The sequence below is a fragment of the Cyanistes caeruleus genome, chromosome 18 (assembly GCF_971803275.1).
Source record: "Cyanistes caeruleus chromosome 18, bCyaCae1.hap1.1, whole genome shotgun sequence".
NCBI lineage: Eukaryota > Metazoa > Chordata > Aves > Passeriformes > Paridae > Cyanistes > Cyanistes caeruleus.
In genome coordinates this window covers 12697148-12725105 of record NC_141718.1, presented here as the reverse complement: position 1 = coordinate 12725105, position 27958 = coordinate 12697148, and the positions used below count along the sequence as shown (strand labels likewise).

Sequence of the window (27958 nt, the reverse complement as noted above, 5' to 3'; positions counted from 1 at the left end):
CCACTGTCCCAGGCTGCTCCAAGCCCCAATGTCCAGCCTGGCCTTGGGCACTGCCAGGGATCCAGGGGCAGCCCCAGCTGCTCTGGGCACCCTGTGCCAGGGCCTGCCCACCCTGCCAGGGAACAATTCCTGCCCAATATCCCATCCATCCCTGCCCTCTGGCAGTGGGAGCCATTCCCTGTGTCCTGTCCCTCCATCCCTTGTCCCCAGTCCCTCTCCAGCTCTCCTGGAGCCCCTTTAGGCCCTGGAAGGGGCTCTGAGGTGTCCCTGGAGCTTCTCCTCTCCAGGTGAGCAAGAGGGAAAAGAAAATAAAGTAGAAATAGAAATAAATAAATTAGGGGGGAAAAATCACTCCTTGAGTAGAATTAAATTCCTTGTCCTTGGATCATTCCTTGTGCTTGGTTTTGTGTCAGTGGAAGGAAGATCTTGCTCTCAAAGTTCCATGAAATTAATTTTTTTTCTTATTTCCACAGTTTTTCTAATTGATTCTCCCATTTTTTTCCCTCAGCTTCTTCAGACTTTCTCTCTTCTTGCAGTAAAGTGTGGAAAGTTTTTTTCACCAGATTTTACCTTTTTTTTTTTTCTTTACTTTTTCCTGGGGGAGAAGTGATGGGATTTTTCCCCTATTCCCTCTGGGATTGGGAAGTGGGACAATTTCCAGGCTCAGCTGCTCCGTGGCTGTCAAAATCCTTAATCCCAGCAGGGCAGCAAAAGTTTTATCTCTTTTCTTATCATTTATTCCCTGACAAAATGGTAGCAGATACTGCTTTTTGTTTTTCTCCCTTCCTCCCCATAATTTTCCATCTTTTTCTGTAGTTTCCTTTTGTTTTTATTTCCTTTTTCCCTTCGATTTTCCATCCAGTTTCTCACATCACCCAAGTGGAAAAATATTTTCTTTGGTCCTGCTTGGGTGGGTGGGTTTGTTTTGGTTTTTTTCCCTCTCATTCTCTTTCCACAAGGGATGAAGAAACATTCCTGAGGGGAGGAATTAAATCCCATCCCATCCCACCCCTGCCATGGCAGGGACACCTCCCACTGTCCCAGGCTGCTCCAAGCCCTGTCCAACCCAGCCTTGGGCACTGCCAGGGATCCAGGCCAGCACTTCCAGGATCAGCCAGTAACAAAGTTCCTCCTTTTCCACCCTCATTATTCCAATTTTCCCAGCAAAGGTGGGAATTTCTCACCATGGCCACGATCAGCTGGGAGCATCCACAGGGAATGGGAATGAAAAAAGCCCCAAAAATTGTCTGCCAGAGCCAGAAATGGCAACAGGGGTTGTTCAATGTGAGTACAAAATGCATTTAATAAATTTAATTACACCAAAATTAAGAGAATTAATTGGCCCTGCTTAATGGGCATTGATGGTAGAGGACTGAACAGCAATCCCAGCCATTCCATGGAAATTATGGGATTTCAACAAAACACACACCTGATGGAGCAGATGATGGAAAGGATGGAATTCGAGGATGGAAAGAGTGGAATTCTCCAGGCAGGGTGGGAATTTTTGCCATGGGACCACCAAAATCCCCCTCCAAGCAGAGTTTCCCTCAGGAGTGAAACACTCGTTGCCACTTGTGCCTTTCAGAGGGGTTTAGTTACAAAATGTCTTAAATTGGGAATAAAGGCTGTGCTGGAGCAGGAATTCCTGGAATCAGGAAGAAGACAGCGAATGCACATTTAGTTCAGCACTGCTGCGCCCTCATTCCTGTGGGGAATAATTAACCAGGAGAATAAAAATGTCTTTTCCAGGCTGAAATTGCCTCAGAATAGTCAGAATTAATCCCTGAACCCACCCCGTTCCCTGTGGCACGGCTGGAGTTCATCATCATCATCATCATCATCATCATCATCATCATCACCATCCAAGGAATCGAGGTGATGAACCAGGACTGCCCAGGAAAAGTGGGAATGAGGGAGGTACCTTTTCATTTGAGGTTGATGAAGTTGCTCCAAGCCCCAGTGTCCAGCCTGGCCTTGGGCACTGCCAGGGATGCAGGGGCAGCCCCAGCTGCTCTGGGCACCCTGTGCCAGGGCCTGCCCACCCTGACAGGGAACAATTCCTGCCCAATATCCCATCCATCCCTGCCCTCTGGCAGTGGGAAGCCATTCCCTGTGTCCTGTCCCTCCATCCCTTGTCCCCAGTCCCTCTCCAGCTCTCCTGGAGCCCCTTTAGGCCCTGGAAGGGGCTCTGAGGTGTCCCTGGAGCTTCTCCTCTCCAGATGAGCACACCCAGCTCTCCCAGCCTGGCTCCAGAGCAGAGGATGAGGAATTCCCAGCTGTTTTACTGGGAAGTGCTGCACTTCAGACCCTTTGGCAACATCAGCAACTTCCCAAGCAATCCCTGGGATCCTCTGGATGGCTCCAGAGCAAGGCAGTGGCTGCAGTGTCTGAGCACATTCCAGCTGCACCCCAGGGTGGGAAAAAAGGTCAGAAATGGGGGGGGAAAGGTGAATTCATGGATATTTGAAAACATCTGACTCCATCTGCTGCCTCACAGCCCCTTTAGAGGCTCCTCCCAGGAAAGTGTTCAGTTGGTTCCAAAATCCCAACAGCACCACAGGGCTGGAAAACTCCATCCCAAGAGCTCAATTCCCAGCTCAGTTCCCATTGGAAAGGATCCTGTTCCAGAACCAAACCAAAAGATCTCCATTGAATCACGTCCTTTTCACTCTTTTGTTTTCCCTGGGGAATAATTTCAGTTTCTTGTGGCAGTGGATCCAAAGGATCCAGGACCCAGCACATGGCACCAGGACCTGGACCCAGGCACCAGCACCGGGACCCTGAACCCTAAAATTTGGCACCCACCCCTATGTGGCACCCTGCACCTCAACCTTGCTACCCTACAGCCCAAAACTGGGTCCCTGCACCAAACTTTGGGTCCTTGCACCCCAAAACTGGATTCCTGCACTACCTGGGACCCAGCACCACCCCAGGCTGTGCCCCAGAGGTGCCCCCAGGATTCCCTCCCTGGTTCTGTGACATCACAAGGGAGCACCTGGCACTCGGACAAGCGGAAAATCCCCCGGGATGAAGTCCTGGCTGTGACCATTCAGGGATTTGGGAACCATTTCTCCAGCAATCTCCTGCTGAAGGGTCAGTTCTGTGTCCCTTGGTGCCATCCACATGTCCAGGAGCCCTGAGGTTGGCAGAGACACCCATGGGAGCCTTGCAAACATTTGGGGCTTAATTAAAAACTGTATAAAAATGGGTTTGTGGCACTGTCCTGCTTGTGAAACTTAAAAAGAAAATAATAAATTCTGAACTTCAGCCAGGAACTGGCCAAGCATCCTGAGGGATTCCAGTTTTTCCCTGATCCCACACTGCAGAGAAACAAACAATACTCACTTTTATTTTCATTGGAAAGAAAACACACAAATATTTCAATCCTCATCCATTCCCTCCCCTGGGCACAGCAATGAAATCCTGCAAGAAACTCCCATTTTTCCCTTTGCACGTGGAGAAACTTTCCTTGGATATTCTCCTGCAAATTAAAACCAGCATTTCCCAAGATGTGCAGAGATGGAGGAATGGGTTTCTCCTTTTCCAAATTAAATTAAAGCATCCAAACAGAACAATTTCCTTGGGTTTTCTCTGTCCCGGGGTCAGCGATCCCAGCCTGGCTCCATGGGCAGATCCCACTTGGCCAAGGGCACTTGGCAGCTCCAGGATCTGTCACAACCTCGTGGTGCTTTTTGAGGAATTTTCAGGAGCTTTGTTCTGACTATTGTAATTCCATAACTGAGACCTCAGTGTCCAGGGAGAAAACTCAGAATCACGGAATCATTAGGGCTGGAAAAGACCTCCAAGACCATCAAGTCCAACCTTTGAGCAAATCCCACTAAACCCCATCCCAAAGTGCCACATGGACCCGTTTTTTTGACACTTCCAGGGATGGTGATTTCACCACTGCCCTGGGCAGCTTGGGCCAGTGTTTAACTTCCTTTTCAGCTTGGAATTTTTCCCAAATATCCAACTGTGGTGGAACAGAAAATAAAATGGCACCTGCAACTGCCCCCCGGCTCTGTCCCGGAGTGAGAGATGGGAGAGTGACCAGGGGAGGAGCTGCAGGGTGGGAAGAGGATGTGGGAGCCCTGTGCCTGATCCCTGGGATTGCATGGCCATCCCAGCTGATTCCCTCAGGATGGAACAGTGACCCTGGGATCACTGGTGCCGTGGGGTGGTGCTGGTGGGACCTGCCTGGAGGCTGTTCCCACCGGGAATTGTGCTCCGTGATGGAGCTCTGCCCCTCTTCCTTTCCTTGGGTCAGCGCTGGGCCGGTGCCAGAGGGGGAGTCCCCACCTCGGGCTGGCCCCGGGTCTCCTCTCTGGTGCCCAATTGTCCCCCAGGGCCGTCGGGCTCCCCGTGTCCCGAGTCTTCTCCAGCTGCAGCTCCTGGAAGTGCTGCTGGAGCTGCTGCAGGAGCCCCCGGGAGCTCAGGGCCGGGGAGGGATGGGGATGTTCCCTCTGTCCCTGCACAAAAGAGGGAAAGGTCAGCTCGGCCCAGGTTTGGGAGCTCCAGGAGGATCCTTCCCACACATTCCTGGTTTCTGTTGGCTCGGAGATCAGCCCTGGACTCTTGGGGCTGGACCTTTCACCAGACAGCGCTGATGGAGCCTCTGGAGCTGCTCCGGGGGTGCCCGTGGCTCTCTGAGACCCCAACCCCGCTGAGACCCGGCCCGGGCTCGGAGCAGGAGCAGGAGCTGGGCATTCACCTGGACCAGGGGCTCCCTCGGGGCTCCTGGAGCTGGGACCTTCTCCGGCTGCTGCCTCTGCTCCTCCTCCTCCTCCTCGGGGACAGAACCAGGGCTGGCACCCCCCGAGCCCCAGAGGGAGAGCTCCAAGGGCGAGGAACGGGGCTGATGCTGCCATGGGCTCCGTGTCCTTCCTCCCAGCCCCCAAATCACCTCCTGCCTCTGTCCGGCGGCTCCCAGGGCTCCCTGCAGCCGCTGCCACTGCCCGAGGCGCCGCTGGATTTGCTGCCGGAGCCGCCGCAGGACGCGGAGAGCGCGGCTGGGGGAGGGCAGGGAGGAGCTGCAGGGACAGGGAGGGAGGGAGGCTCGCACCAGTGGGACCCCCCCGTCCCCCTGGGCAGCTCCTGGGACCCACCCGAGCGCTGCCGGCGAGGGGCCGGGTCCCACGGCACTGCTGGGGCGGGGGGGGGTCCCCAGGGCCGGGGAGCCCCCAGCCCGCCCCGGCACCGCCGGGAGATGCTCCCGCAGGACGCTCCTGCCGGCCCGATCCTGGACGAGCAGGGAGAGAGGGATCAGAGCAGTTCTGCCCCCCGAGCCCACGCAGCCTCTGCTAGGAAAGCTCTGGAGCCAGGTCAGAGCTTCAGGGAACATCCGCAGCCCCCAGGGCCGAGCAGAGGTTTGGAAGGAGCAGAATAAGCACAGAACCCGGAGGGCGCCTCCTCTGCCCCCCGAGCCCCCTCCCAGCCCAGTCCGTGCCCCCGACACCCCCGTCCCCCCCAGCCCCTCTCCTGGCGGGGACAAAACCTCTGGGTGGCCTCAGGGGAGCAGCACATCTGGGCTGCTGTGCCCCCCCCCCGGCTCTGGGGCTGGCTGTGTCCTGGAGCTGCCCCACATCCCCACCGCTCCCTCCTCCCTTCCCTGACCTGCTCCAGGGCCTCCCGGAGCTGCCGAAGGGTCTCCGCCTTGTCCCTCTGGAGCAGCCCCTGGAGCCGCTGCAGGAGCCGCAGCCGCTGCTGCAGGAGGGACCGGCTGCCCTGCTCCAGCTCCCGCAGCCTCTGCAGGAGGAGCAGAGTCACCCTCTGGCTGCCCAGGGCCACCCCCAGCTCCTGCAGGGCTCTTCCCACGGGCAGTGTCCGGGTCCTTCCCGGCCAGGGGGCACCACCCCCGCCTTGACGCCCTTTGGAAAAGAGCTGAAGTTCGGTGGGTCAGTGCCCAGGAATTCTCACCCCTGCCTGTTTCTCTGCCCTTCCCAAAATTCCAGCTCTCCCTGCCTCTGCTGGGGCTCTCCAGGGACCTTCTGACCTGCAGACAGTCACCCCAGTTTTCCTACACAACAAGGGTGGCTTTTCCCACAAATCCTTCTCCTAAAAGTCTCAGTCCCTCAATAAAACCTCCCGGTGGATAAATCCAGTTTTGGGCAGCACGGAATGTTTCCCAGGGGATACACGTGGCTGGAAAAGGGGCTGAGCTGCTGGCAGGGGTGGGATGTGTGTGCTCCTTCCCACGGCTCTGCCAGTGTGATCCTGGCCCCTCTGGAAAACCGGGAGTGCGCTGACCTCCAGCAGCTCCAGTTTCTCTTCTTGTGAAGTTTTCTCCTTGTCCAGCCACTCCTGGCCCACACAGGCTCTCTGCCCCTGCCAAGACTGGAAAAACCCCCTCTTTTCCCATTCCCACACCTTTGCCTCTTCCAGGAGCCGGCTCTGGCCCTCCCATCGCACCCAGGAGCAGCAAAGCAGAGCCCCCAGCCTGTCCCTGCCACCCGCAGCAGTGCCAGGCCAACCCCTGCTGGGGCCACCTCGAGGTCACCTCACCATCCTCTGCAGGTCAGCGTGGCACCGGTGGTTGATGTTGCAGGAGTGTCCCAGCAGTGCCAGGCCAGTCCTGTGCCAGGGACAGCGTCACCCACATCCCCAGCCAGGCCCCAGCCCTGCCCTCAGGGTGCAGGACCCGTCCCTGGAGCCCCCTTACCCGGCTCTGTCCCCTTTGCTCCAAGGCTCGGCACCAGACCCCGGCTCTCGCGTCCCCTCCTGGCGGCTCCGCAGGGACCAGCGCGGTGACACCGGCTGCCCCGTCACCCCCTGGCACCCAGGACCGGGGTCACAAACCCGTTTGCCCCTTTTCTATTGCATTTCTTCGTGCTTTTCCGTGGCCACCACATGGGACACAAGGAGCAGGGCCAAGCTTGGTGTCCTGGCCACATCCCGCTGCTCTCCAGCAGAGCCAGGAGCATCCCTGCACCCATCCCTGCCCCCAGCGGTGCGTCCTGTCCCAGCTGTGCCTGTGGCAGACCCCAAACCCCTGAGCCCAGGGCCGTACCTTGCAGGGCAGCCCCCCTTTCTGGTCCCCACGCAGCCCTGGGGACACGGGTGACCCCCAATGCCCGGGGGCTCCCAGGGCTCTGCCAGCACCTGCGGGGAAAATGGCATTTGGGGCAGGGGGCCCCACAAACCCACAGAAACCCCACAGGCAACTGGGGCTGATCCCTGCCACTGTGTCCCTGGCCCTGCCATGTCCCTTCCCCTTCTTGTCCCAGCCCTGCACCTCCCAGTGTCCCACGGCCAGCCCGGACTCACTCCTGCTGCTGCCTGCTCCTCCCCTGGCCGTGCCATCCGTCCTGAGGGTGACATTCCCTCCACGTCCCCAGGGAGCTGCTGGCTCCCGTGGCCTCATGCCCAGGACGGGATGTCCCCCGGCTCTGGCACTGCTGGCCCTGGGATAACTGCTGCCAGGAGAGCCTGTCCTTGTCCCAGCCCTGCCCGTGCCAGCAGAGATCCCTGGAGCTCTCCAGGAATGCCCAGGGGAGGCGGTGGCCAGCAGGTCCCCACAGGGAGAGCCCCTGCGGCCCAGGGCTGGCTGGGCAGGGGGGGGTGCCCAGGGGACCCCCCAGGCCACCCCCACATGGCTCTGGCTCAGGCGGGAGATCCTCGCTCCCAGGGACTCCAGGCTCTCCCTCCTGCTCCGGGACGGAGACGGGTCCTGCCAGGGGGCTCTGCCCAGCCGTGCCCGTGTGTCCAGGCTTCTCCCTGTGGGAAACAAGGGCTCATCCTGCCCAGAGTGAGCTCCTTCCATGGAGCCATCCCCAGCAGGCTCCTGCTGGCACAGCAGCGGCTCCACCATCCCCTCCCAAAAGCTGGCAGCAAAATCCTCAGTGCAGATGGAGCTGGAGCTGCTCCAGTGCCCCGGGCTGGGCTGGGAGTCCAGGAGCTGAGCCCAGGAGCGCTCCTCTTCCCCTGGGACAGGGCTGTCACCCCTGGTGTACCTGGCACGACGTCCTGCCAGCTCTGTGAGGGACAGCAGAGCCATCAGCCCATCCCAGTGGGAAGGAGCCATCCCATCCTGCTGGATCAGAACTGCCTTGGAGGGGCTGGCAATTCCTATTCTTATCAAGGAGCACTTGGGGAGCACCAAAGCACTGACACTGAACACATCCCACCCTCTCCTGAAAGATCCTCAACTGCTTCCCATAGGAAAAGCCACAGTATCATCCTTATTTTCATTTTAAACCAGGGTCAGTTTTGACCTTGATGCTCCCAGGGTCGGGACAGCGTGGCAGGGGCAGTGCCAGCAAGCCAGGATGGGGCAGGGATGTTGTCAGCTCTTCCCAGGAGGAAATTATCTCTAATATCCAATCTAAACTTCCCCAGCATGACTTGAGGCCATTTCCCCTTGTCCTCCTGTCCCTGTTCCCTGGGAGCAGAGCCCGACCCTCCCCGGCTGTCCCCTCCTGGCAGGGAGTTGTGCAGAGCCACAAGGGCCCCCTGAGCCTCCTTTGCTCCAGGCTGAGCCCCTTTCCCAGCTCCCTCAGCCGCTCCTGGGGCTCCAGCCCCTTCCCCAGCTCCATCGTCATTCCCAGCCAGGCACTGTTCTGCAGGAGAACTGGCAGAGGGAGCTGGGGGCCCCAGGAGAGCTGGGAAAGCCCCGGAGTGCCCCATCCCCACTCACCGGCCATCCCAGGGCACTGCTGCGATGGATGGCACCGTCCCTGCTGCCACCAGCTCTCGGCACAGCCACACGTGGGTGCTGCAGAGAGCGGAACAGGGACTGGGGAAGGGAATGGGACAGGGAATGGGGCAGGGAATGGGGCAGGGAATGGAACAGGGAATGGGGCAGGGAATGGGACAGGGAATGGGACAGGGACTGGGACAGGGAATGGAACAGGGACTGGAACAGGGACTGGGACAGGGAATGGAACAGGGAATGGGGCAGGGAATGGGACAGGGACTGGGACAGGGAATGGGACAGGGACTGGGACAGGGAATGGGACAGGGAATGGGGCACTGCCAGATGAGTTCACCAGGGGGGACAAGGCAGGAGCTGGGCTGTGTCTGCACCCCCACATCTGAGCCCCACAAAGGAATCCCCCATTCCCACACCCCACACCCTGGATTTGCCAGGCATCAGCAGGGTGCAGGTCCAGGATCCTGGAAACCCTGGGATCCAGGGCTGCAGAGAGGAGAGAACCACCGATGGTCCCAAAGCCCTTGGGGGTGGGCCAGAAATCCCATGGGGGATCCAGTGGGGCCAGGCAGGGCAGGCACCGCCCAGCCCTCCCAAACCCTGGAGGGGAAGGGGTAGGTCCGTGCTGGAGCAAAGGAGTGCGAGTCCCAGTGTGTCTGTCCGAGTGTGACTGTCTGGGTGTGTCTGTCCAGGTGTGTCTGTCCCGGTCTGTCTGTCCTGGTCTGTCTGTCTGGGTGTACCTGTCGAGGTGTGCCTGTCCCGGTGTGTCTGTCCAGGTGTGTCTGTCCAGGTGTGCCTGTCCCGGTGTGTCTGTCCAGGTGTGTCTGTCCAGGTGTGTCTGTCCCAGTGTGTCTGTCCAGGTGTGTCTGTCCCAGTGTGTCTGTCCCAGTGTGTCTGTTCAGGTGTGTCTGTCCAGGTGTGTCTGTCTGGGTGTACCTGCCCAGGTGTGTCTGTCCAGGTGTGCCTGTCCCGGTGTGTCTGTCCAGGTGTGTCTGTCCAGGTGTGCCTGTCCCGGTGTGTCTGTCCAGGTGTGTCTGTCCAGGTGTGTCTGTCCCAGTGTGTCTGTCCAGGTGTGTCTGTCCCAGTGTGTCTGTCCCAGTGTGTCTGTTCAGGTGTGTCTGTCCAGGTGTGTCTGTCTGGGTGTACCTGCCCAGGTGTGTCTGTCCAGGTGTGCCTGTCCCGGTGTGTCTGTCCAGGTGTGTCTGTCCAGGTGTGTCTGTCCCAGTGTGTCTGTCCCAGTGTGTCTGTTCAGGTGTGTCTGTCCAGGTGTGTCTGTTCAGGTGTGTCTGTCCAGGTGTGTCTGTTCAGGTGTGTCTGTCCAGGTGTGTCTGTCCAGGTGTGCCTGTCCCGGTGTGTCTGTCCGGGTGTGTCTGTCTGGGTGTGCTGGTTCAGGGCTCAGGGAAGGTGCTGAGTCCAACACAGCCCGGCCTGGCTGCCCCCGGTGCGGATGGGCCCGGGGGATGTTTCTCCTCAAACCCAGGACACGGCCCCGGAGCTGCCCCCGGAGCTGCGGTCCCGGGCCCACCGCCGTGCCCAGCGCCCCGAGCCCCCGGTGCCCAGGGGGGGTCACAGAGCCCGGGTCCCCCCACCACAGCCCCGACTCACCTGGGGCCGGCACAGAGGAGGCAGGAGCGGGACGGGCAGGGCTGTGTGTCCCTGTCTCCTGGCAACATCCCGCAGGGACCGGCCTCAGCCTGCCCGGATCAGCTCCTGCCCACCAGCCACAGGGAACCTCGGTATCTGGGAACCTTCCCTGAGCTCCTCATTCCCTGTTCCTCCTCTGGGCCACCACCCTCCCCCTGGGCCAGACTCCCCTGGGACATCTCCACCCCGATGATCTCTCCTGGCCCATCTCCCTCCGGGGGCAAACCCTGCCCTGCTTCTCCTCCTTCAAGCTCCCAGATGATCTCTTTCCATGCTCCTGCTTCCCTGGACCTCCTGCCTTGGAAACTTCCCCTGGATCACCGCCCCTCCTGCCCCTCAAACCACCCTCCCTGTTCCATCTCTTCCCCTCAGCAACTTCTCCCCCAGATCCTTCTCCTTCCCTGAACCATCACTTCCCTGGACTTCCCTATACTTTGGGCAGCCTCCTCCTCTGAGCAGGATTTTCTCCTTCCTCTGCCACCTTCCAGGATCCCTCCCCAACCTCCTTGGAGGATGCCCAAGCTGTGTCCATGTCCCCTCTCACACCCAGAGCTCCTCCAGGACCTGCAGCCCTGGGGAGCCAGTGACCATCTGAGCACCACGGCTTTTAAAACTCCCGAATCCAAGTTTTATTTCCGTGTAGGAGAAGAGGGATCACTCACAATATATTATTGTTCAAAAAGAAAATACATTCAACAGCATTTACAGTGGAATGACATTAAAATCCTCGAGGAGGAACAGAAGGACCAGGAGATGGTGCTCTGGTTAAGTGCTGCTGACAAGATGATTTCTGGAAGATGGAGCAATTTTTTCCATTAGCCTAAAATCCAGGGGATTTCTGGTTTGGGGTGCTCCTCGTGCTCCCCCCGCTGTGCAGAGTCAGTGATGGGCATTCCCAGATGGACACAGAGAGGGGCACAGCACAGGGGACCCCTCAGGACCAGCAGGACCCTCGGTGCCAGCACTTTGGGAGCAAAATCCCACTCCCTGCTCTGCTCTGCCCGGGAACACCCCGATCCAGCTTGGGAACAGCCTGTGCTGGAGCTTCTCCCTGCTCCAAGCTCCCGGGTGACGCTTGCATTGACACAGCAAAAAGGAAAATAAGGCATTCTGAAGAGCTCCATCACGGACCCGGCCCAGGCCTCGTGTGGGACAAATCCCCCGGGACACTTCGGGGCTGCCACAAGCCAAGGCAGCGGCATCAGGGATCAGTGGGAGCATCCTCCCTCTCCCAGGTAGGACACCCGGGGCCAGGACACAGGCAGCTCTCCACAGGCTGAATCCCAGACTGGATCATTTAAGATCAGCTTTCCCAAGCCAGGGCAAAGCTCCAGGAAGGAGGGAACATTCCGGAGCAGCAACTCTCAGGACATTGGGAAGCAGCCTGGAGCACCCCACTCCCAGGAATCCCCAGTGCCGCTCCTCAGACCACAGACTCATCATTTCCAGATGGGAATGTCTCTGGAACACCTTTTCCATGCTACAGGATCCAGCTTTGGAGCTTCCCTGCAATGGGAATCATTCCACTACCACCCGAGCTCGGGGATGAGCCAAGGGGAATCGTACTTGTGCTGTAAAAACTCAGACAGACACCTCTGTCTTCATCATTTTTCATCTATTGTGTACCATAGAAATTTAAGCAAAATAATTTTATATATATATATATTATATATATATGTATAAATTAGAAGCAAATAAATAAGATTAAAGGGTGCACTGAGAGCAGTGGGGGCTGCCCCGCACCACGGTCCAGGGCCGTGGGGACTGTACATTGTGGGGATCACAGGGATGGAAGTGCTGGAAGCTGATCAGGAGACTGATGGATGAGGAACCTGATTGCATAAGTGTCCCGTGTGCAGCCTGGATATTCCAGTTACCATTGCCTCAAGGTTCGTTATTGCTAATTAACTTCCACGTGGGTGTGACGAGCCCGGCCCGGGGCGGCCCCAGAGGCAGGGTCAGTGTGATATGATGGAGGATGGGAGAAGGAGACAGCAAAAATGGGATCCAGCAGGGCCAGTGCAGATCTCCAGGTGCTCCTGCTACTCCCTGGCCCAGCAGATCCCGTGTTTGGGGTGCTGCCACCTCCTGCTTCCCTCGGTGCTCCTGATCCTCACCTGCCACCAGCAGAGCTCGCTCCACTTCTCCCGGTGCATCCAGGGCTGGGCAGGGCCAGGAGGGGTGAGGGGACAAAGGGTTCCCTGCCCTGCCAAACTGGAACTGCTGCAGGGAGAGGCCAGGGAGAGGACGAGGGAGGAGAGAACAGGAGCCAGGAGCAGGAGCTGGGATGCAGGGAGCCTCCAGCCTCAGCCTGTGCCCAGGCCTGTCTGGCTGAACAGGGTGGGAGATGCAGGACCGAGGCTCCATCCCAGCGGGATCACAGCATCTCTTCCCTCCTCTCCCACCCAACATCAGGCACAGCTCAGCAGGAGACACCGATGGAAAAGCCAGCATGGAGAGCCAGCCCCTGTGTGCAGGGATATGGAGCAGGGACACGGAGCCAGAAGCATCTCTGGGATAAAAACTCTTCACTGCACCAGCCTGGCACTCCCAGCCTCGCTGAGGCCATTTCTCCCTTCGGATGTGGTTGCAGGAAAACCAAAGCAAACTTCACTCAAACCACTCCCACATGATAAAGACAGGCCCAAGCTTTGCCTGAACACATCAGACTGTGGGGAAGTGCCTCCAACACTCTTGAAAAAAACAAAAACCACATCAAAAACCCCAAAGTCACCAGCTGAAATATCCTAGTGGGTGTTACTGGGATGACTGGGCACTGTGGAACCACCAAGAGCCTCTGGGATCAAGCTCCTGGGGACAGTTTTCCAAGCAGAGTTGTTCGTGTCCGTCTTTGAAGGAAACCTGAACCAGGAGCAGGATTTGTTTTTATAAAAAAATAATTCCATAAAGTCCACACAGAAATGGGGTCCAAAAAACAAAAAAAGAAAAAAAATGGCAAAGAGAAGAGTTCACACAAGCACAGCATTCCCATACCCCAGGCATCTTTGGAAGTCGACGTCTCGGCCGCCGGAGCCGAGACGCTGGAGGATATAGGCAGCAACTCCTGACGGCAATGAACATCCTAAACCCAACCCAGCTCCACGTGTCCTCACTCCTGAGCAGTCACTGGAAAAGCCATCATTATAAAAAAAAAAAATCAAAACAAAACAAAACAAAATAAACCAACAAAACCCAAAACAAACAAAAAAAAAATTTAAAAAAAAAAAAAGGATGCTATTTATTAGTGCATAAAAAAATAGGTTTGGAATCCCTGTTTGGATCTCTGTGTGTATTGACTGTGTCGGCCCGGTGGGACGCTGCCGGTGTGTCCTGGCTGTCCCTCGGGCTGTGCTGCTGTCCCAGGGCTGGCCCCGGAGCACTGAGGGGCTCAGAAGATGTCGGGGCACGCGCTCCAGTCCTGCTTGTCCTTGGCCTCCCAGTAGCCGCCCTTGTAGACACAGATCAGCTCCCCGGTGACGGCGTCCACCTTGCGCTCGAACCACAGCGGGATGTACCCCTCGTAGTCCTTCCCTGGCCGGGCAGGACGGGGGTCAGGGGGGCTCCTCCATCCGGAACCCCGCGATCCCACAGCTGCCCCAAGTGCCAGGACTGCCTGTTGTTGCTCCCAGAGCTCCCGGACTGGTTTGCGAGGGTCACAAGGGCCAGGGGAGGACTGGTCCCCAGGGGGACAAAGTCACTGCTGGGACATGATGGCCAGGGACAGGGTGACCAGCAAGGCAAAGCGGCCAACAGCCCTCCCTGCCAGAGCCCACTGCCCCAGAACCCCAACAAGCCCCACAAGCACCCCAAACCCACCCACAGGAGTCCCCAAAGCCGCCCTCCCCTTGCAGGGTCTGTCCTCCACAACCCTCCCACAGCAACAGCAGCGTGGTCCTTGCATCCTGAACCATCCTGAACCATCCTGAACCATCCCTCACCTTCCTCCAGGGCCTCCACGGCCTCGGCCTCCCTGCGCCGGCGCACGGCTCTCTGCTTCTCCTCCAGCCTCTGCTTCTCCACGTTGGCCTCATCCCAGCGGCCGCTCTCCATCAGCCGCTGGTCGGGGCGCAGCCGGCTGTCCGTGGGCGCCACGCGCTCCTCGGGCTCGTTCAGCGTCAGCGCCAGCTCCGAGAAGAAATACATGTTCTCTGCGTTTTCCCTGAATCCAGAGAGCCTGGTCAGACTGGGGGCTGGGGGATTCCTCAGGCACAGCCCCCCGGCCCCACTGATCCACTCTCGCTGTGCTGGCCCTGCTGGGGCACCTCCAGTGCTGGGGCAGCTCTGGGACCCTCCTGACAAGAGAGCCCTGGAGGGGCTGCAGCGTGTCCAGGGCAGGGAACGGAGCTGGGGAAGGGGCTGGAGCCCCAGGAGCGGCTGAGGGAGCTGGGAAAGGGGCTCAGCCTGGAGAAAAGGAGGCTCAGGGGGCCCTTGTGGCTCTGCACAACTCCCTGCCAGGAGGGGACAGCCGGGGAGGGTCGGGCTCTGCTCCCAGGCCACAACGGATGGAATGAGAGGAAATGGCCTCATGTTGCACCACATGGACTGCTTTGCTGCTCCCAGAGCTCCCGGACTGGTTTGCGCCCAGTCCTGCGAGGGTCACAAGGGCCAGAGGAGGACTGGTCCCCAGGGGGACAAAGTCACTGCTGGGACATGATGGCCAGGGACAGGGTGACCAGCAAGGCAAAGCGGCCAACAGCCCTCCCTGCCAGAGTCCACTGCCCCAAAACCCCAACCAGCCCGACAAGCACCCCAAACCCACCCACAGGAGTCCCCAAAGCCACCCTCCCCTTGCAGGGACCTCTTCTCCCACCTCAGAAAAAGCCACTCAGCCCCATACATCCTCAAGCCTGGGCACATGAGCCTCCCATTCCACAAGGCTCTGAGAAATCCCACCCCCATCCCTGTCCTGCTGCTCCATCCCACCGGGACTCACGGCAGCGGGTACTTCCTCCACAGGACCTTTGGGGACAGTGTCTGATAGACAGTTTTCTGCTTGCCCTCGGTGCTGGTGCTGCCATGGCTGCTGTGGACAATCTTGGAGCACTCCATCTTCTCATCCCACGTGCCGGACATGACGTAGTGGGCTTTGCCATCGGCGTCGCTCACCACCCCTGTCACCTGGCAGGGGGACACGGCTCTGGTGGCATTTGGGAATGTCCAGATGGACACCACAGCCTCCAGATGCCCAGCTGGATGTGGTGCTGTGTCTCCTGGGACATCCCAGGTGGGTGCCCAACCCACCAAGCCCCTCCCAGGCCTCAGTGCTGCAGCTCTAGCACATCAGAGCCAAGCCATGGCACGTGGAGGTGCCACCCAGCCCTCCCTGGTGACACATGTCAGAGGTGCCTGACCAGCCCCTCAGCCCTGTGCTGGGGGTCATCCCAGTGGTATCTCCCAGGAAGCCTGGGAGAGCCAGGTCTGACCCCTGAAGGAGCAGAGTCCCTGCTGGATACTCACCTTGCGGGGGACATCCCTGGAGAAGTAGCTGTAGGGGGTAAATTTCAGCTGGCATTTATCTTTGGACTTATGGTTAACAATCTCTATTTCACCAGACTGGATAAAAGACAGAAAGAATCACAGCAGGGAGAGACAGAGGAGGCGTTAGCTGTAGTGCAGGTACCAGGGGCTGTCCCACACAGCCACCCCCACCACACCTGCTGGCCTCGGGCTTTCCCATCCCTGCAGGGAAGCACAGCTTCCCATCGTGGCAGGAGCACATGCCCCAGGAGAACAATGCACCTCCAGCCCCCCAGAGCCAGGCAGAACTGTCCCCTCAGCCACCTGGTCGATCCAGAGCTTGCCCACGATGATGTTGTGCACAGTGGAGGTGACTTTCCTCCAGACGTAGTGATTCCCGCTGGAGTGGAACTCCAGGTGGATGGCGCCTGTGGAGAGAGGAATGATCTGAGCTCAGCAGGGCCAGATGTTCTCCAGAGCCCACACCTCCCCAGCACTGTGCTCATCCTCAGAGCCATCCCTCTCCCTGCATCCCCCAGCCTGGTCTGGCTCTGGATTCATCCCTCCCAGGCTGCTTCAGGAAGGGAGGGTACAAGTCCTGTCAGGCCCTCTGCCCTCTGCCCAAAGCAGGTCAGAAATGTGCTGCCTGGTTGATTAAGGCACTGGCACCACTGTGGGAATGCTGCCCAGCCCAGGGACAGGCAAAAGGAAAATAAAATGCTGGAAGGAGGCAGCTTATTGCACTTGACTGGCAGAGAGAGGGTTAAAACAGGCAGCAAGTTAACTTCAAATATCATGGAAGGAAAAATCAATTTCTGGGCAAAGCAAAGGAGCCTTTGCAGATGGCATCATTTCCACTTCCAGGGCAGATGTTATTGTTGGATCATTGGATCAGGAGCACAAATCTGGGCTCCTTAATTGCTTGGGGTGGAATTCACTGAGCCCCAGGTGAGCCCAGGGAATTCCTAAAGGCTAAGGAAGCAGTTTCTTTAACTGCTGGGTTTTGCATGAGCAAGGCCTATCAATCCCAGTTAATTCCAGAATCCATCACCTACCCAGTGGCATGATGGAGAGGTATTTGCCCCTGAACTTGCTGGCGATGGTGATCTCCTGCCACAACGTCCACCCTCTCCTGGAGTACACGTGGTGGGCGGCTGCTGGGGGGTGGTGGCTCACCTGGGGACAGGACACACAGCCCATGAGAGCCCAGCTGAGTGCCTGGAGCAGCTCCACAGCAGCCCAGCACTAAGGATACTCCAGGCTCTGCATATCTCAGTCCCCTCCTGGCCATTGGGGGGGTCCCCATGCAGTGCCCTGGCAGCAAATGCAGACACACCAGGATCCTGCCAGGATTTGCTAAGGCTCATTTCAAAGCATGATCCATGAAATCTTCACTTGAGCAACCACTGCTGAGAGATGCTGTTGTTTCCTGACCCCAGAACATGGCCCTGCTTTCCTGGGATCCTGGCTGAGAAACACAGATGTGCTGGCACCCCAGTAATCCCAGAGGAACAGCAGCTGGGAAATCCCAGAGGATACAGGCTCACAAGGTGTCCAAAACACACAGCAAGACTTTGGCTTTTCCCTCACACACACACCAGGCTGGAAAAGCCGACACAGCATCCTAAACCCTAAGAGTGACTTGTTAGAGGATGGTGCTCACAAGCCCTGCCCTGGAAAAGCTGCCCAAAACAAAGGTGGGAGCAGGAAGATCCCAGGCAGAGGGATCTGTCTTCAAGCAGGCTCTCAGCTCATGGCACAGCCTGGCACAGGCACCCACCGATCCCTGGAGCTCTGGGATGATTTCCCTGCTGTAATTACAGGCTGAGCGCCCCGAGCTCTGGATTACACACACGGGCAGGGCCAAGGCCTCGCCATTAAATCCCAGTCACCAGCAGCAGGAAATCCTATTTGGATAACTGGATTTCAGGCACTGGATTATCACTGCTTGGCTGGGTGTGTTAGCAGGCTGAGCAGCACAGGCAGCATCCAAGGAAAATTCAGAACAGTGGGAAAGGCAGCTGGAATTGGTCAGGAATAGCAAATCTGGGTACAAACAGAGAAAACTGGGACCAACCAGAGAAAGTAACTCCAGGCAGGTTATTTATTTGGGAGGGAACAGGGCTGGAGGAAGGAGTGTGGTGGAAAGTGGGGGTGAAAGAATGAGAACAGGGATGACAGAGTTTGGGAATGATGCAGTCTGGGTGTCCAGCAGTACTGGACAGGCAGGATTGGGAATGCTGTGGTCTAAGGTATCCAGAGGCACCCGACAGGCAGCCCTGGGGTTGGCACCACAACTGGGATGAGGCTGATAAATCTACCCAGGATTTCCAACTGTACCCCAGGAAGATGAGGGTGGCAGCTGGCTAAGGGATGGATCCTGGCCAGGAATCATCCACTTCCAGGCTAAACCAGGTGACAGAACAGGAACTGCTGCCAGGCAAGGGGAGGTGAAGGTGTGACACTGCTGACGTGGGAGAACCTGAGCTCTGTGACAGCTGCAGTGCTGGGGTGTCTGAGGGATGAGGCCACCTCTGACCCTGGCAGGCAGGAGGGCTGCACCAGGGCCCACCTGCTGCAGCCACGGGCACTGGGATGGCTCCCAGGCTGGGATGGGTGATCTCAGGACATGCACATTGGGCACACAGAGCTGTGGGGTGTGGAGGGACAGCAGAGCCAGGAATTTTGGGGATGATCTGCTTCAGGACCTTCCTTGGGTCACACTTCCAGGAGACCCCACACAGCCTGTTCCCTGTCACTGCCCAGAGCAGCACGGCTTAGAGATGCGGGGTGGCATGGCCTGGCATGGGATTTGACAGGAGGCTCCATCCTGCCTCAAACAAGTGCTGCACACGTGTCTGACAAGTCTGGGTACTCACTGCCAGGGAGGGCTTTGCCCACCCCTGGGTGTCCTGCAAGGAGCTGGTGGCAGAGCCTGGCACTGCTGCCTGCAGCAGCTGCTCCAAACCTGGGGATGAAGGGTCAAACCCATCGAGTCCAACGTGTTCCCAATGCCCCCCTTGTCACCCGGCCCAGAGCACTGAGTGCCACGTCCAGTCCTTCCTTGGACACCCCCAGGGGTGGGGACTGCACCATTTGGGCCACATCCCACTGCTGGGAGAGGAGCCCACGGGAGGCTCAGGGAGGTGCTGGGTGCCCCCAGCAGGACAACAGCAGCAGCAGGATGATCAGGATGATCCCACAGAGCCCCAGCCCTCACCTGCTCGCAGAGGGAGCGGAATCCCAGCTCCTCCAGGCGGTCCAGCTCGTAGGTCTCCCCCAGGAGGGGGTTGAATGGCTTTGCAGTGCGGTGGACAGTGGTGGAGTAGGAGGACACGGAGAAGGCGGCCACAAAGCACATCTGCTCCGTGGAGCTCTCGCACTTCACTGCCTTGTCCAGCAGCTCATGGTACTCCAGGTCCTCCGTGAGCCTCTGCAGCATGGACAGGGGCTCGTTGAAGTTTACCTGCAGGGGAACAAGGCAGGATTAAGAAAGCAGCAGAAATCCCCAAGAGGCACCACCAAGCCCAGAGGGAATATGTGCTTTGCTCCCTGATCTGTGCCAGGCAGCACCAAGGGGTGTGGTGGAGCCAACAGCCCTGTGAGATAATCAGGGATCACCCCAGGTTACCACCCTGACCCCAGAATGAGCTTCAACAATGAGATCAGCCCCCTGCTGCCTCCACCAGCCACAGGACAGGGATGTGCTGCTCCCCAGCTTGCCCTCATCACCTTCATCCCTAGGCCAGGTGGCCCACCTGCCCAGAAAACCTGGAAAAGTCCCATTTTGGGGTCTCCCTGCTCCTGGGACTCGAGTCACATGACAGCACCCCTATTTTTCACACTGAAAATAATGAAATTAAAAAATAATTGAAAGAAAGACAGAGCCTCAAAAGGTCTTCTGCCTTTTTAGTTCCAGTTCAAAACAAAGAAACATATTTTAAGAGGAGCAGATGGCTGAAGGATGGGAGGACCACTTCTGTAAGCCAAGTTAAATATTTCATAGTAGAAAAAAAAAACTCCAGATTCCAGAATTTAACTATTTTTAGATTCTCCACTCAGGGATTTAGCCTGTAAGTGGCAGGGATCTTACAGCATCAGAGAAGGAGAGAGCTGGAAAGAAAGAGCAGCATCAAATCCACATAAAGAGCAAATCACTTGGGATAATTCTTGGGAGAAATGCAGAGAACAAAGCCAGCAGCTGCACCCTCAGAACTGCTCAGGCAACAGGGAGCAAAACCCTTCTATAGGGGAAGAAGATGAATCCACCCAAATCCCTACAACTATTTTCCTCATTTTCAGTGCTGCAGGTGTGTTCATTCTGAGGGAAAATCAAGGAGCTGTTTGCACAAGAGGTTTGTCAGTCCATCACATCCCCAGGAAGGGGATGGATCTCAGAAGAGCTCAGAGAATCTCAGAAATGCTCTTAATTCATCAGGAATCTCCCCAGAGAATGTTCACATGCAGCTGAGCTTGTGGAGTGGATCCTGGTGCATCCTCTCTTTTCAGAGTGACTGTGGGATCCTCCAAGATTTCACAGAATCCCAGAACAGTTTGAGTGAATGGGACATTAAAACCCATTCAGTGCCACCCCTGCCATGGCAGGGTCACCTCCCACTGTCCCAGGCTGCTCCAAGCCCCTTCCAACCTCGCCTTGGGCACTGCCAGGGATCCAGGGGCAGCCCCAGCTGCTCTGGGCACCCTGTGCCAGGGCCTCAGACCCTCATGGGGAACAATTCTTTCTTGTATCTAATCTAAACCTTGTCTCTTCCACACTGCCCTCAGGTTTGGACTCAAGCAGCTCCCAGGATGATTTGACTGAAAGGGAAAGTATAAATTTCTCTCTCCAGGCACCAGCAGCGGCTGGGATTTCACATCCTGAGCTTATTCCTGTGTCCATCACACCCTGATCTGCTGCTGCTGCAGAACTGGATGGTGCTGGGCTGTCCATCCCAGCTGGAAATAGCACAAGGACGAGACAGTTCATCACTCAGCCAGAGCTCTGAGCTCTCACTCGGGCTCTGTTTGAAGAGACAGAACACAACCAATTCAGCATCCCAGCCTCTGGAAAGAGCTCCTTGCTCTTTACCCAAGAGAGGATGGACTGTGAATGCAGCTCTGTGCAGCCCATGCGAGGGGCTGTTCCACACAGAACCCCCCAGCAAACCCTTTCTGGCCATCACAGGCAGCCTCTGCCCCCAGGGCTGAACCAGCAGCACCCAAAGTCTGCCCCAGCACCTCCACCAAAAAGCTGCTCTCTGTAAGGAAAATGAGGCCCACTGAGCCCCTGGGATGGAACCCAGTCCTGCTCTGCTTGGTGCAGGTGGGACTGAGCCCTGAGTGTCCTGACCTAGATCACACCAGGGAAAACATCACCAGCAGCAAGGTCCCTTCTTCATGAATCCTCAGGGATTCAGTGTCCTGCTTCCCTCCACGCCTCTGCAACAGCTGGATTTGCAGAGCACACCCAGGCAATGTTCCCTCTGCTCCAGCTTGCCCAGGAGCCAGAATGTGCTGCAGCCAGTCCAGAGAAGGCCACAGAGATGCTCCAAGGGCTGGAGCCAGGCTGGGACAGCTGGGGGGTGTTCACCTGGAGAGGAGAAGCTCCAGGGACACCTCAGAGCCCCTTCCAGGGCCTAAAGGTGCTCCAGGAGAGCTGGAGAGGGACTGGGGACAAGGGATGGAGGGACAGGACACAGGGAATGGCTTCCCACTGCCAGAGGGCAGGGATGGATGGGATATTGGGCAGGAATTGTTCCCTGTCAGGGTGGGCAGGCCCTGGCACAGGGTGCCCAGAGCAGCTGGGGCTGCCCCTGGATCCCTGGCAGTGCCCAAGGCCAGGCTGGACATTGGGGCTGGAGCAGCCTGGGACAGTGGAAGGTGTCCCTGCCATGGCTGTGGTGGGACTGGATGAGCTTTAAGTTCCCACCCAAACTGCTCCACAATTCCATGATAAGCATGCAGCAGCTACAGAGGGCTCTGCCAGCACAAAATCCAGTCCCTGGTGACAATCCCTGTCCCTGCTTGGGGCTGCTGGGCCACCACAGCACCGGCAGGACCATGCAGAGCTGTAACCCAAACCCTCTGCACAGCCCAGAGCTGCCCAAACACAGCCCCTGTGCCAGCCCTGGGTGCCAGGGACACTCAGACTCACGGGCATGGGGATCTTGGAGAGCTCTTTGCCAATGCAGTTCTTCATGATGCTCCAGAGGTTAAGGCTGTAGTTGGGTTTGTCGGGAATGCGAGTCCGTCTCCTTTTCCTCGGCAGGAGATCTTTGCCCATGGACTCATTGTAGCTGCTTTGATTTGAACTCTCGAAGACCTGTGGAAGCAACACAAGGAACTCAGGTTTAAGCTGGACCCAACCAGAGCCAGCAGCTCCCAGGAACAGCAAGTACAGCCCAGGAGACACCTGAGGAGCATTGCTGGAAGCCTGTTCTCCAGGGAAACATGGGTACAATTGTCCCCCAACGCTCTCCTGCTTCCCTCAGGAGAATGTTTAGGACGCTGATGACTGCTGATATCTGACCCCCACCCATGACTGACAGAGGAACCACCAGAGAGCACCTAGACCCAGATGGAGGGTCCCCTCACAAACATCCCCTCTCCCCTGCTTTCACCCCACCAGGACCATCCTTCCCACTCTGCCCAGCAACTCACGCTGTCCTCCAGGTTCCAGTCCTCGGGGTGGCCCTCGCTGGCCCCGCTCAGGTTGCTGCCTGAACGCCTGCGGGAAGGAAACAGCGGCTGGTGAGCACAGGTGAGGGCAGAGCAGGGGAGAGAACACCCAGGGCTGGTGCAGCATCACGCAGAGCATCTCCCTCCACCACCCCAGGGGACTGCCAGGAAGGAAAAGGGGTGACAGAGGCTGTGCACGGCTGTTAGGAGGGGATTCTAAGGACAGGATGCTCAGGAAGGGATTCTCAGCCCCAGCCCCGGTGGCACAGAGATTCTGCTTTCATCACCAAGCCCAGTGATATGATCATGGGTCAGACCACAGGTTCCTCCAGCCCAGATGTCCATGGAGGAGTAAGAGCAGGTGACAGCAAACAGAGGACAGGGTTTGATGGGGTATTGGGAAGAAAATCTTCCCTGTGAGGATGGTGAGGCCCTGGCACAGGGTGCCCACAGAAGCTGCAACTGCCCATCCCTGGCAGTGTCCAAGACAAGGTTGGATGAGGCTTGGAGCAACCTGGGACAGTAGAAGGTGCCTCTGTCCATGGCAGGGGTGGAATGAGAGGAGCTTTAAAGCCCCTTCCCCATGGAATCCCATGGTTCTGTCATGGCAAGGTGTTTCCTGCCTCTGCCCAACACTCGGAGGGATTTCCCTGCTCCCATCAGCTGAGGGGCAGAGAATTAAGCTCTCCCACAGCACCTGCCCTTCTTCACCTGCTTCACTACTGCTGGGAGCCATCCTCAGCCTTGCTCCAGGAATGCAGGAGGACCTGGACACAGGATGGACCCCTGGACAGAAGCTGGGGAAATTTTGGAGGACATGCCCACAGAGTGACTCTGTGGGAGGTGCTGCTGCAGGAGAATCAGCTCTTCCCAGCCCTTCCCACATTCCCAGGCAGGCTGGGGACGGTACCTGTGGTGCTTGGGGTCTGCGGTTACAGTGATAAAAGCTGGTGCATCCTCCATGGCATCAAAGTACTCTGTCTCCTCATCTTCATCACTGGCCTCTCCTTTGGCAGACTGCACACTCCCTGCTGGCACAGAGCCTTTGAGACATCCCGTGCTGCCTCCAGAGCCCACAGTGCAGGATCTCTCCCCAGAGCCCCTCTGTGTCCCCTCCTCGCCGGCTCCCTTCACAGCCTGATCCCTCCTCCACATATCACTCCACACCCCGAGGATGCTGAACGGATTTCCAGCTCTTAGGAGCAAGGATGTGCCCTGCTCCCCAACCCAGGCACACAAGATGACCCTGCCATGCTCGGGAGCACCCCCGAAAATGCCCACAGGCCACCTGGGTGTGCCCAACCCACATCTGATGTGGCTCCACTCCAGCACCGCCCCATCCACAGGGAAATCCGGTTTGGATTAAAGCAGGAATCAAAAGTCACGTGTTTCAGGTGATGCTCGGAGAGGTTTCCCAGTCCTGAATTTCCAAACATTCCTCTGCTGCGGCGGGAGGGATCGATGGCTGCAAGTCCCGGTGCAGCTTCCCTGCTCCTGCCCCATCCCGGACAATCCCATTCCCTGCCTCATTCCCACTCTCCAGAGGAGCAGGGTCACCACCTCAGGCCGATTTGTGCCTGTCCCTGCAGTGATTCCCACCCTGCTCTCCCCACCTGCACCTCACAATTGTTTAGGCTGGAAAAGCCCTCTGGGAACATCAAGCCCAGCCTTTCCCCCAGCACTGCCCAGGCCACCACCAACCTGTGCCCCAGTGCCACATCCATACAGCTGGTAAATCCCTCCAGGGATGGGGACACAGCTGGACAACCCTTTCCATGAAGAAATATTCCCCAATATCCAAACTAAACCTCCCTTGAGGCCACAGAGGAACGAGGGCAGTGCCTGGCACCAATATCACCCCCCCTCCAGCAGCCTCTCTCCCTCGGGTCTGTATTTCCTTTAAAAGTAAGACCTTGCACTATTAGCAGTTTTTGTGGCTGTAACTAATGCTTCCCTGGGGGAAGGACATTTGGCAGGAATCTGCAAAGCTGTTAGATCTTATTGCAAACAAGCCCTGGCCGTTCCACTGCCACTTCACACAGCCAATTCAGCAGTGCCAGGGGCCCCTGAGCCTTTTCCCAGTGCCATGGCTGCCCTCCAGCACCCGGAAATGTGCCCACCCATAAGGGTTAAAGCTCCCAAAATAGCCAGGAACAGCATGAGTGAGCTGGGGACACAGCCCTCTCTTACATCTGAATCTTGGGGACATCCAAGTCCCTGAGCAAGGACAATTAGGAATAATTATGGCATAATGGGATCCATTTAAAAAAATACCATGGGGATACAGGGCATTGCCTTGGGCATCCTTCCCATTGCTGCCAGCTTGCTGGGAGCAGCCAGGCAGAATACTCTGAACCCTCCCAGAGGTGTCTGAACAGTTCTGTCCCATCCCAGGGGTCCCTGAACAACCCTGTCCCATCCCAGAGGTCCCTGAACAGCCCTGTCCTGTCCCACGGGTCCCTGAACAGACCTGTCCCATCCCAGGGGTCCCCGAGCAGTTCTATCCCATTCTGGGGGTCCCTGAGTGGAACACCCTGATCCATCCTGGAGGGCCCTGGTCGATCCCAGGAGCCCCCAAACCATCCTGTCCCATCCTAGTCCCTGAGCAGCCGTGTTCCATCCCAGGAATCCCCAAGGGGAACACCCTGGTCCATCCTGGGGTCCCTGAGCAGCCCTGTCCCATCCTGGGGAATCCCGAGCAGCCCTGTCCCATCCTGGGGAATCCCAGAGCAGCCCTGTCCCATCCTGGGGATCCCGAGCAGCCCTGTCCCATCCTGGGGATCCCAAGCAGCCCTGTCCCATCCTGGGGATCCCAGAGCAGCCCTGTCCCATCCTGGGGATCCCAGAGCAGCCCTGTCCCATCCTGGGGATCCCAGAGCAGCCCTGTCCCATCCTGGGGATCCCGAGCAGCCCCAGGCTGTCGCTCACCCTTGGCAGTGCTGGAGATGCTGGCAGTGCCCGAGGCCAGGCCGGGTGCCCCGCGGCAGGCACGCTCCAAGCTGTTGTGCTGCTTGGCTAACTGCTCGATGGTCTCCTCCAGCCGGATCCGCTGCTCCCGCTCATGCTGCAGCAGCCGCTGCCATTTCCGGCTGTGGCTCTCGGCTAAGTCCAGGAAATCGCGGCAGGCCTGTGGCAGGAGGGGAAAGCTCAGCTGGGAGGTGTCACGGTGACTCCGGGGCTGGTTCCCCAACGCCCCCTCCTGCTCCTCTCCCAGGAGTGTTTTACCAACTCCCAGAGCTCTGCTCAATCCCCACATCCACAGCTCAGCTCCGGCCATCCAGAGCTGAACCACCCCACGGAGGTGGCTACAACACGGCCTGTGCCCATCCCTGACCCCACCGTGCTCCCCAGGCTGGGTACTCACAACCCTCAGCCAAGCCCAGAGGTCTTCAGTGGCACCTTCATGCCCAAATTCAGCAAATAAAAAGCTGGATGGGACCAAGGTCCCTGGGGTGACAGCCATAGACAGGAGAGGATCATAGAATCATGGAATGGTTTGGGCTGGAAGGGACCTAAAGATCATCCAGTTCCATGGGCAGGGACACCTTCCACTGTCCCAGGCTGCTCCAAGCCCCGTCCATCCTGGCATTGGACACTTCCAGGGATCCAAGGACAGCCACAGCTGCTCTGGGTTACTCAAGCCAGCAATCCCTGTGCTCCAGGGAGGCAGAGAGGAAGGATGCCCAGCTCCTCCCCAGAGCTGCACAGCCCAGGACACAGCACAGGGCCTGGCCTGGCCCCTGCAGCAGAGGAGGCACACCCACCATAGCCAGAACCCCCCATTCCCCTGCCCAGAGAGCCCGGGGGACCCCCCAGCCACGGAGACCCTGCAGATGCACTGGGCACAGGGAAGGAGGGCTCAGGGAGTGCTCCAAGTGAAGCCTTGCAGTGCACACAGCATCACCATCCTGTGCCACCAGGCAGAGAACAGCCAGGACACCACAATCCAGGCTGTCAGGGAACCCCTTGGCACCAACCCCCCTCCCAAAGCCCCCTGGGCTGGCATCACCCAGCCCCAGCTGTGCCGGTCTCGCAGCAGATTTCCGGGAGCAGGACATCCGCCCGGGGCCAGGACACCGGGACACTGCTGGCTGTCCCACACTGCCTCATCCCAAACAATGGTCTCACAGGACAGCCCGGCCCTCACAGCTCTATTTTTAGGTTATTTTCCATCTTGGATGAAACCCTGAGTTCCTGTGGCCTCAGCACTTCCTTTGCCATCAGCCCCACGTGCAGCTGCACACGGAGGCAGGGATGCTCCTCCCGCCCCAAATCTCTGCCAGATTCGACACACTGAACTCCTTCTTATGTTTCAAAGTAGGGAAAGAGGATTTTTATGGAAATTCTCCAGGAGCTGGCAACATGAAGGGAAATCAACTGTGCTTGTGCAACTCCTTGTCATACCAAGCAAGTCCAGTGGATAAATGCTGGCTGAAAAACTCAAAGCTATTCGAAAGTACTAAACCTGCAGAGTTCTGGAGGTTCATTCCATTCACAGGACTTGCTTATTTTCTGTTTCCAGCTATTTGGAATCTACAGATTCCAGCTCTTGGCTTGGTTACTCAGCATTTGGGCTGCAGATGGCACCTGAGGATCGAGGTAAGATTCAGGGTTTCAGCTGCCATGACTTGCTCTGATTTTACCACGGTTTGATGAAGAAAAGCTCAAATTCATCAGTTCTTCATCAAACCTTTCCTTTGAATAGGATCAGGATTTGAGACTCATCTAGTTAGGAAGTTTTTCTTTTAAGATTTTGTATCACATACACCTGGAACGTGGAGGGACCAGACCCTACATGTGTCCCCTCCATCACCCTTTGATGCTTTCCTTACTGAAGGCAGGGAGGGCTCAAGGTCCTGTCCCCCCAAATTCCTGGCTGTGCTTCCATCTTACACGTGCTCAAAACTGGGATCAGCTCTGGGACCCTCCTGACAAGAGAGCCCTGCAGGGGCTGCAGCGTGTCCAGGGCAGGGAACGGAGCTGGGGAAGGGGCTGGAGCCCCAGGAGCGGCTGAGGGAGCTGGGAAAGGGGCTCAGCCTGGAGAAAAGGAGGCTCAGGGGGCCCTTGTGGCTCTGCACAACTCCCTGCCAGGAGGGGACAGCCGGGGAGGGTCGGGCTCTGCTCCCAGGGAACAGGGACAGGAGGAGGGGAAACGGCCTCAGGCTGGGCCAGGGGAGGCTCAGGGTTGATATCAGAGAACATTCATGGAAAGAGCTGGCACAGCCCTGGCACAGCTGCCCAGGGCAGGGGTGGATCCCCATCCCTGGAGGGATTGAACAGCCCTGTGGCTGTGGCACTGGGACATGGGGAGTGGTGGCTTTGGCAGTGCTGGGGAATGGTTGGACTCGATGTTCTCAGGGGTCCACACCAGACCCCACATTCTCAGGGCCATGTTTTCACCTCCTCTGGAAACAACTCAGCTCCTCCCCACCCCAAAATCCTTCTGGGAGCCACCCATGGCCCAAAGCCCACGGAGAGCCTGCCCTGGCCCTTCCCAGTGACACCATCCCAGGCCAGCCCCTGGCTCCATGG

The 27958-nt window shown here is 57.8% G+C and overlaps 2 protein-coding genes across 13 annotated transcripts in view; both read right to left on the bottom strand.

Moving 5' to 3' along the window:
- Positions 1-3323: 3323 nt before the first annotated feature.
- Positions 3324-9274, bottom strand: LOC111942763 (uncharacterized). Of its 2 annotated transcripts, XR_015277780.1 has the most exons (4): positions 8633-9274; positions 6659-7971; positions 6247-6571; positions 5582-5745 (listed from the first exon to the last, which is right to left on the bottom strand). XR_015277780.1 is itself a non-coding variant. In XM_023945859.2 (2 exons), exons 1-2 carry the CDS (start codon positions 5339-5341, stop codon positions 4137-4139), a joined length of 963 nt encoding a protein of 320 aa, XP_023801627.2. In that variant the 5' UTR covers positions 5342-5411; the 3' UTR covers positions 3324-4136. The 2 variants fall into 2 exon arrangements, 1 of the variants encoding a protein (XP_023801627.2); XM_023945859.2 differs by lacking the exons at positions 5582-5745; positions 6247-6571; positions 6659-7971; positions 8633-9274 and adding exons at positions 3324-4469; positions 4712-5411.
- A 1622-nt stretch (positions 9275-10896) lies between these two features.
- The window catches only part of OSBP2 (oxysterol binding protein 2), a 92429-nt gene continuing 75367 nt past the window's right edge, over positions 10897-27958 (bottom strand). For 6 of the 11 annotated variants that reach the window (XM_023937778.2, XM_086856641.1, XM_023937780.2 and 3 more), the window contains 11 exons: positions 25355-25553; positions 23337-23457; positions 22409-22475; positions 21903-22070; positions 18969-19214; positions 16804-16924; positions 16073-16176; positions 15749-15844; positions 15225-15409; positions 14230-14450; positions 10897-13822 (listed from right to left, as the gene is read on the bottom strand). In XM_023937778.2, the coding sequence (XP_023793546.2) occupies positions 13680-13822; positions 14230-14450; positions 15225-15409; positions 15749-15844; positions 16073-16176; positions 16804-16924; positions 18969-19214; positions 21903-22070; positions 22409-22475; positions 23337-23457; positions 25355-25553 (1671 nt within the window). In that variant the 3' untranslated portion in view covers positions 10897-13679. The remainder of the gene's footprint in view (positions 13823-14229; positions 14451-15224; positions 15410-15748; positions 15845-16072; positions 16177-16803; positions 16925-18968; positions 19215-21902; positions 22071-22408; positions 22476-23336; positions 23458-25354; positions 25554-27958) is intronic. The other 5 variants (XM_086856640.1, XM_086856642.1, XM_086856643.1 and 2 more) reach the window with 1 other exon arrangement.

What these genes read in the sequence shown, in the direction of transcription:
- LOC111942763 (XM_023945859.2), bottom strand. Translation starts at nt 5,341, where the DNA reads ATGTTCCCTGAAGCTCTGACCTGGCTCCAGAGCTTTCCTAGCAGAGGC. An exon ending in CGAGGGAGCCCCTGGTCCAG is followed by an intron (nt 4,470 to 4,711) that starts GTGAATGCCCAG and finishes TCTTTTGTGCAG; the next exon opens with GGACAGAGGGAACATCCCCA.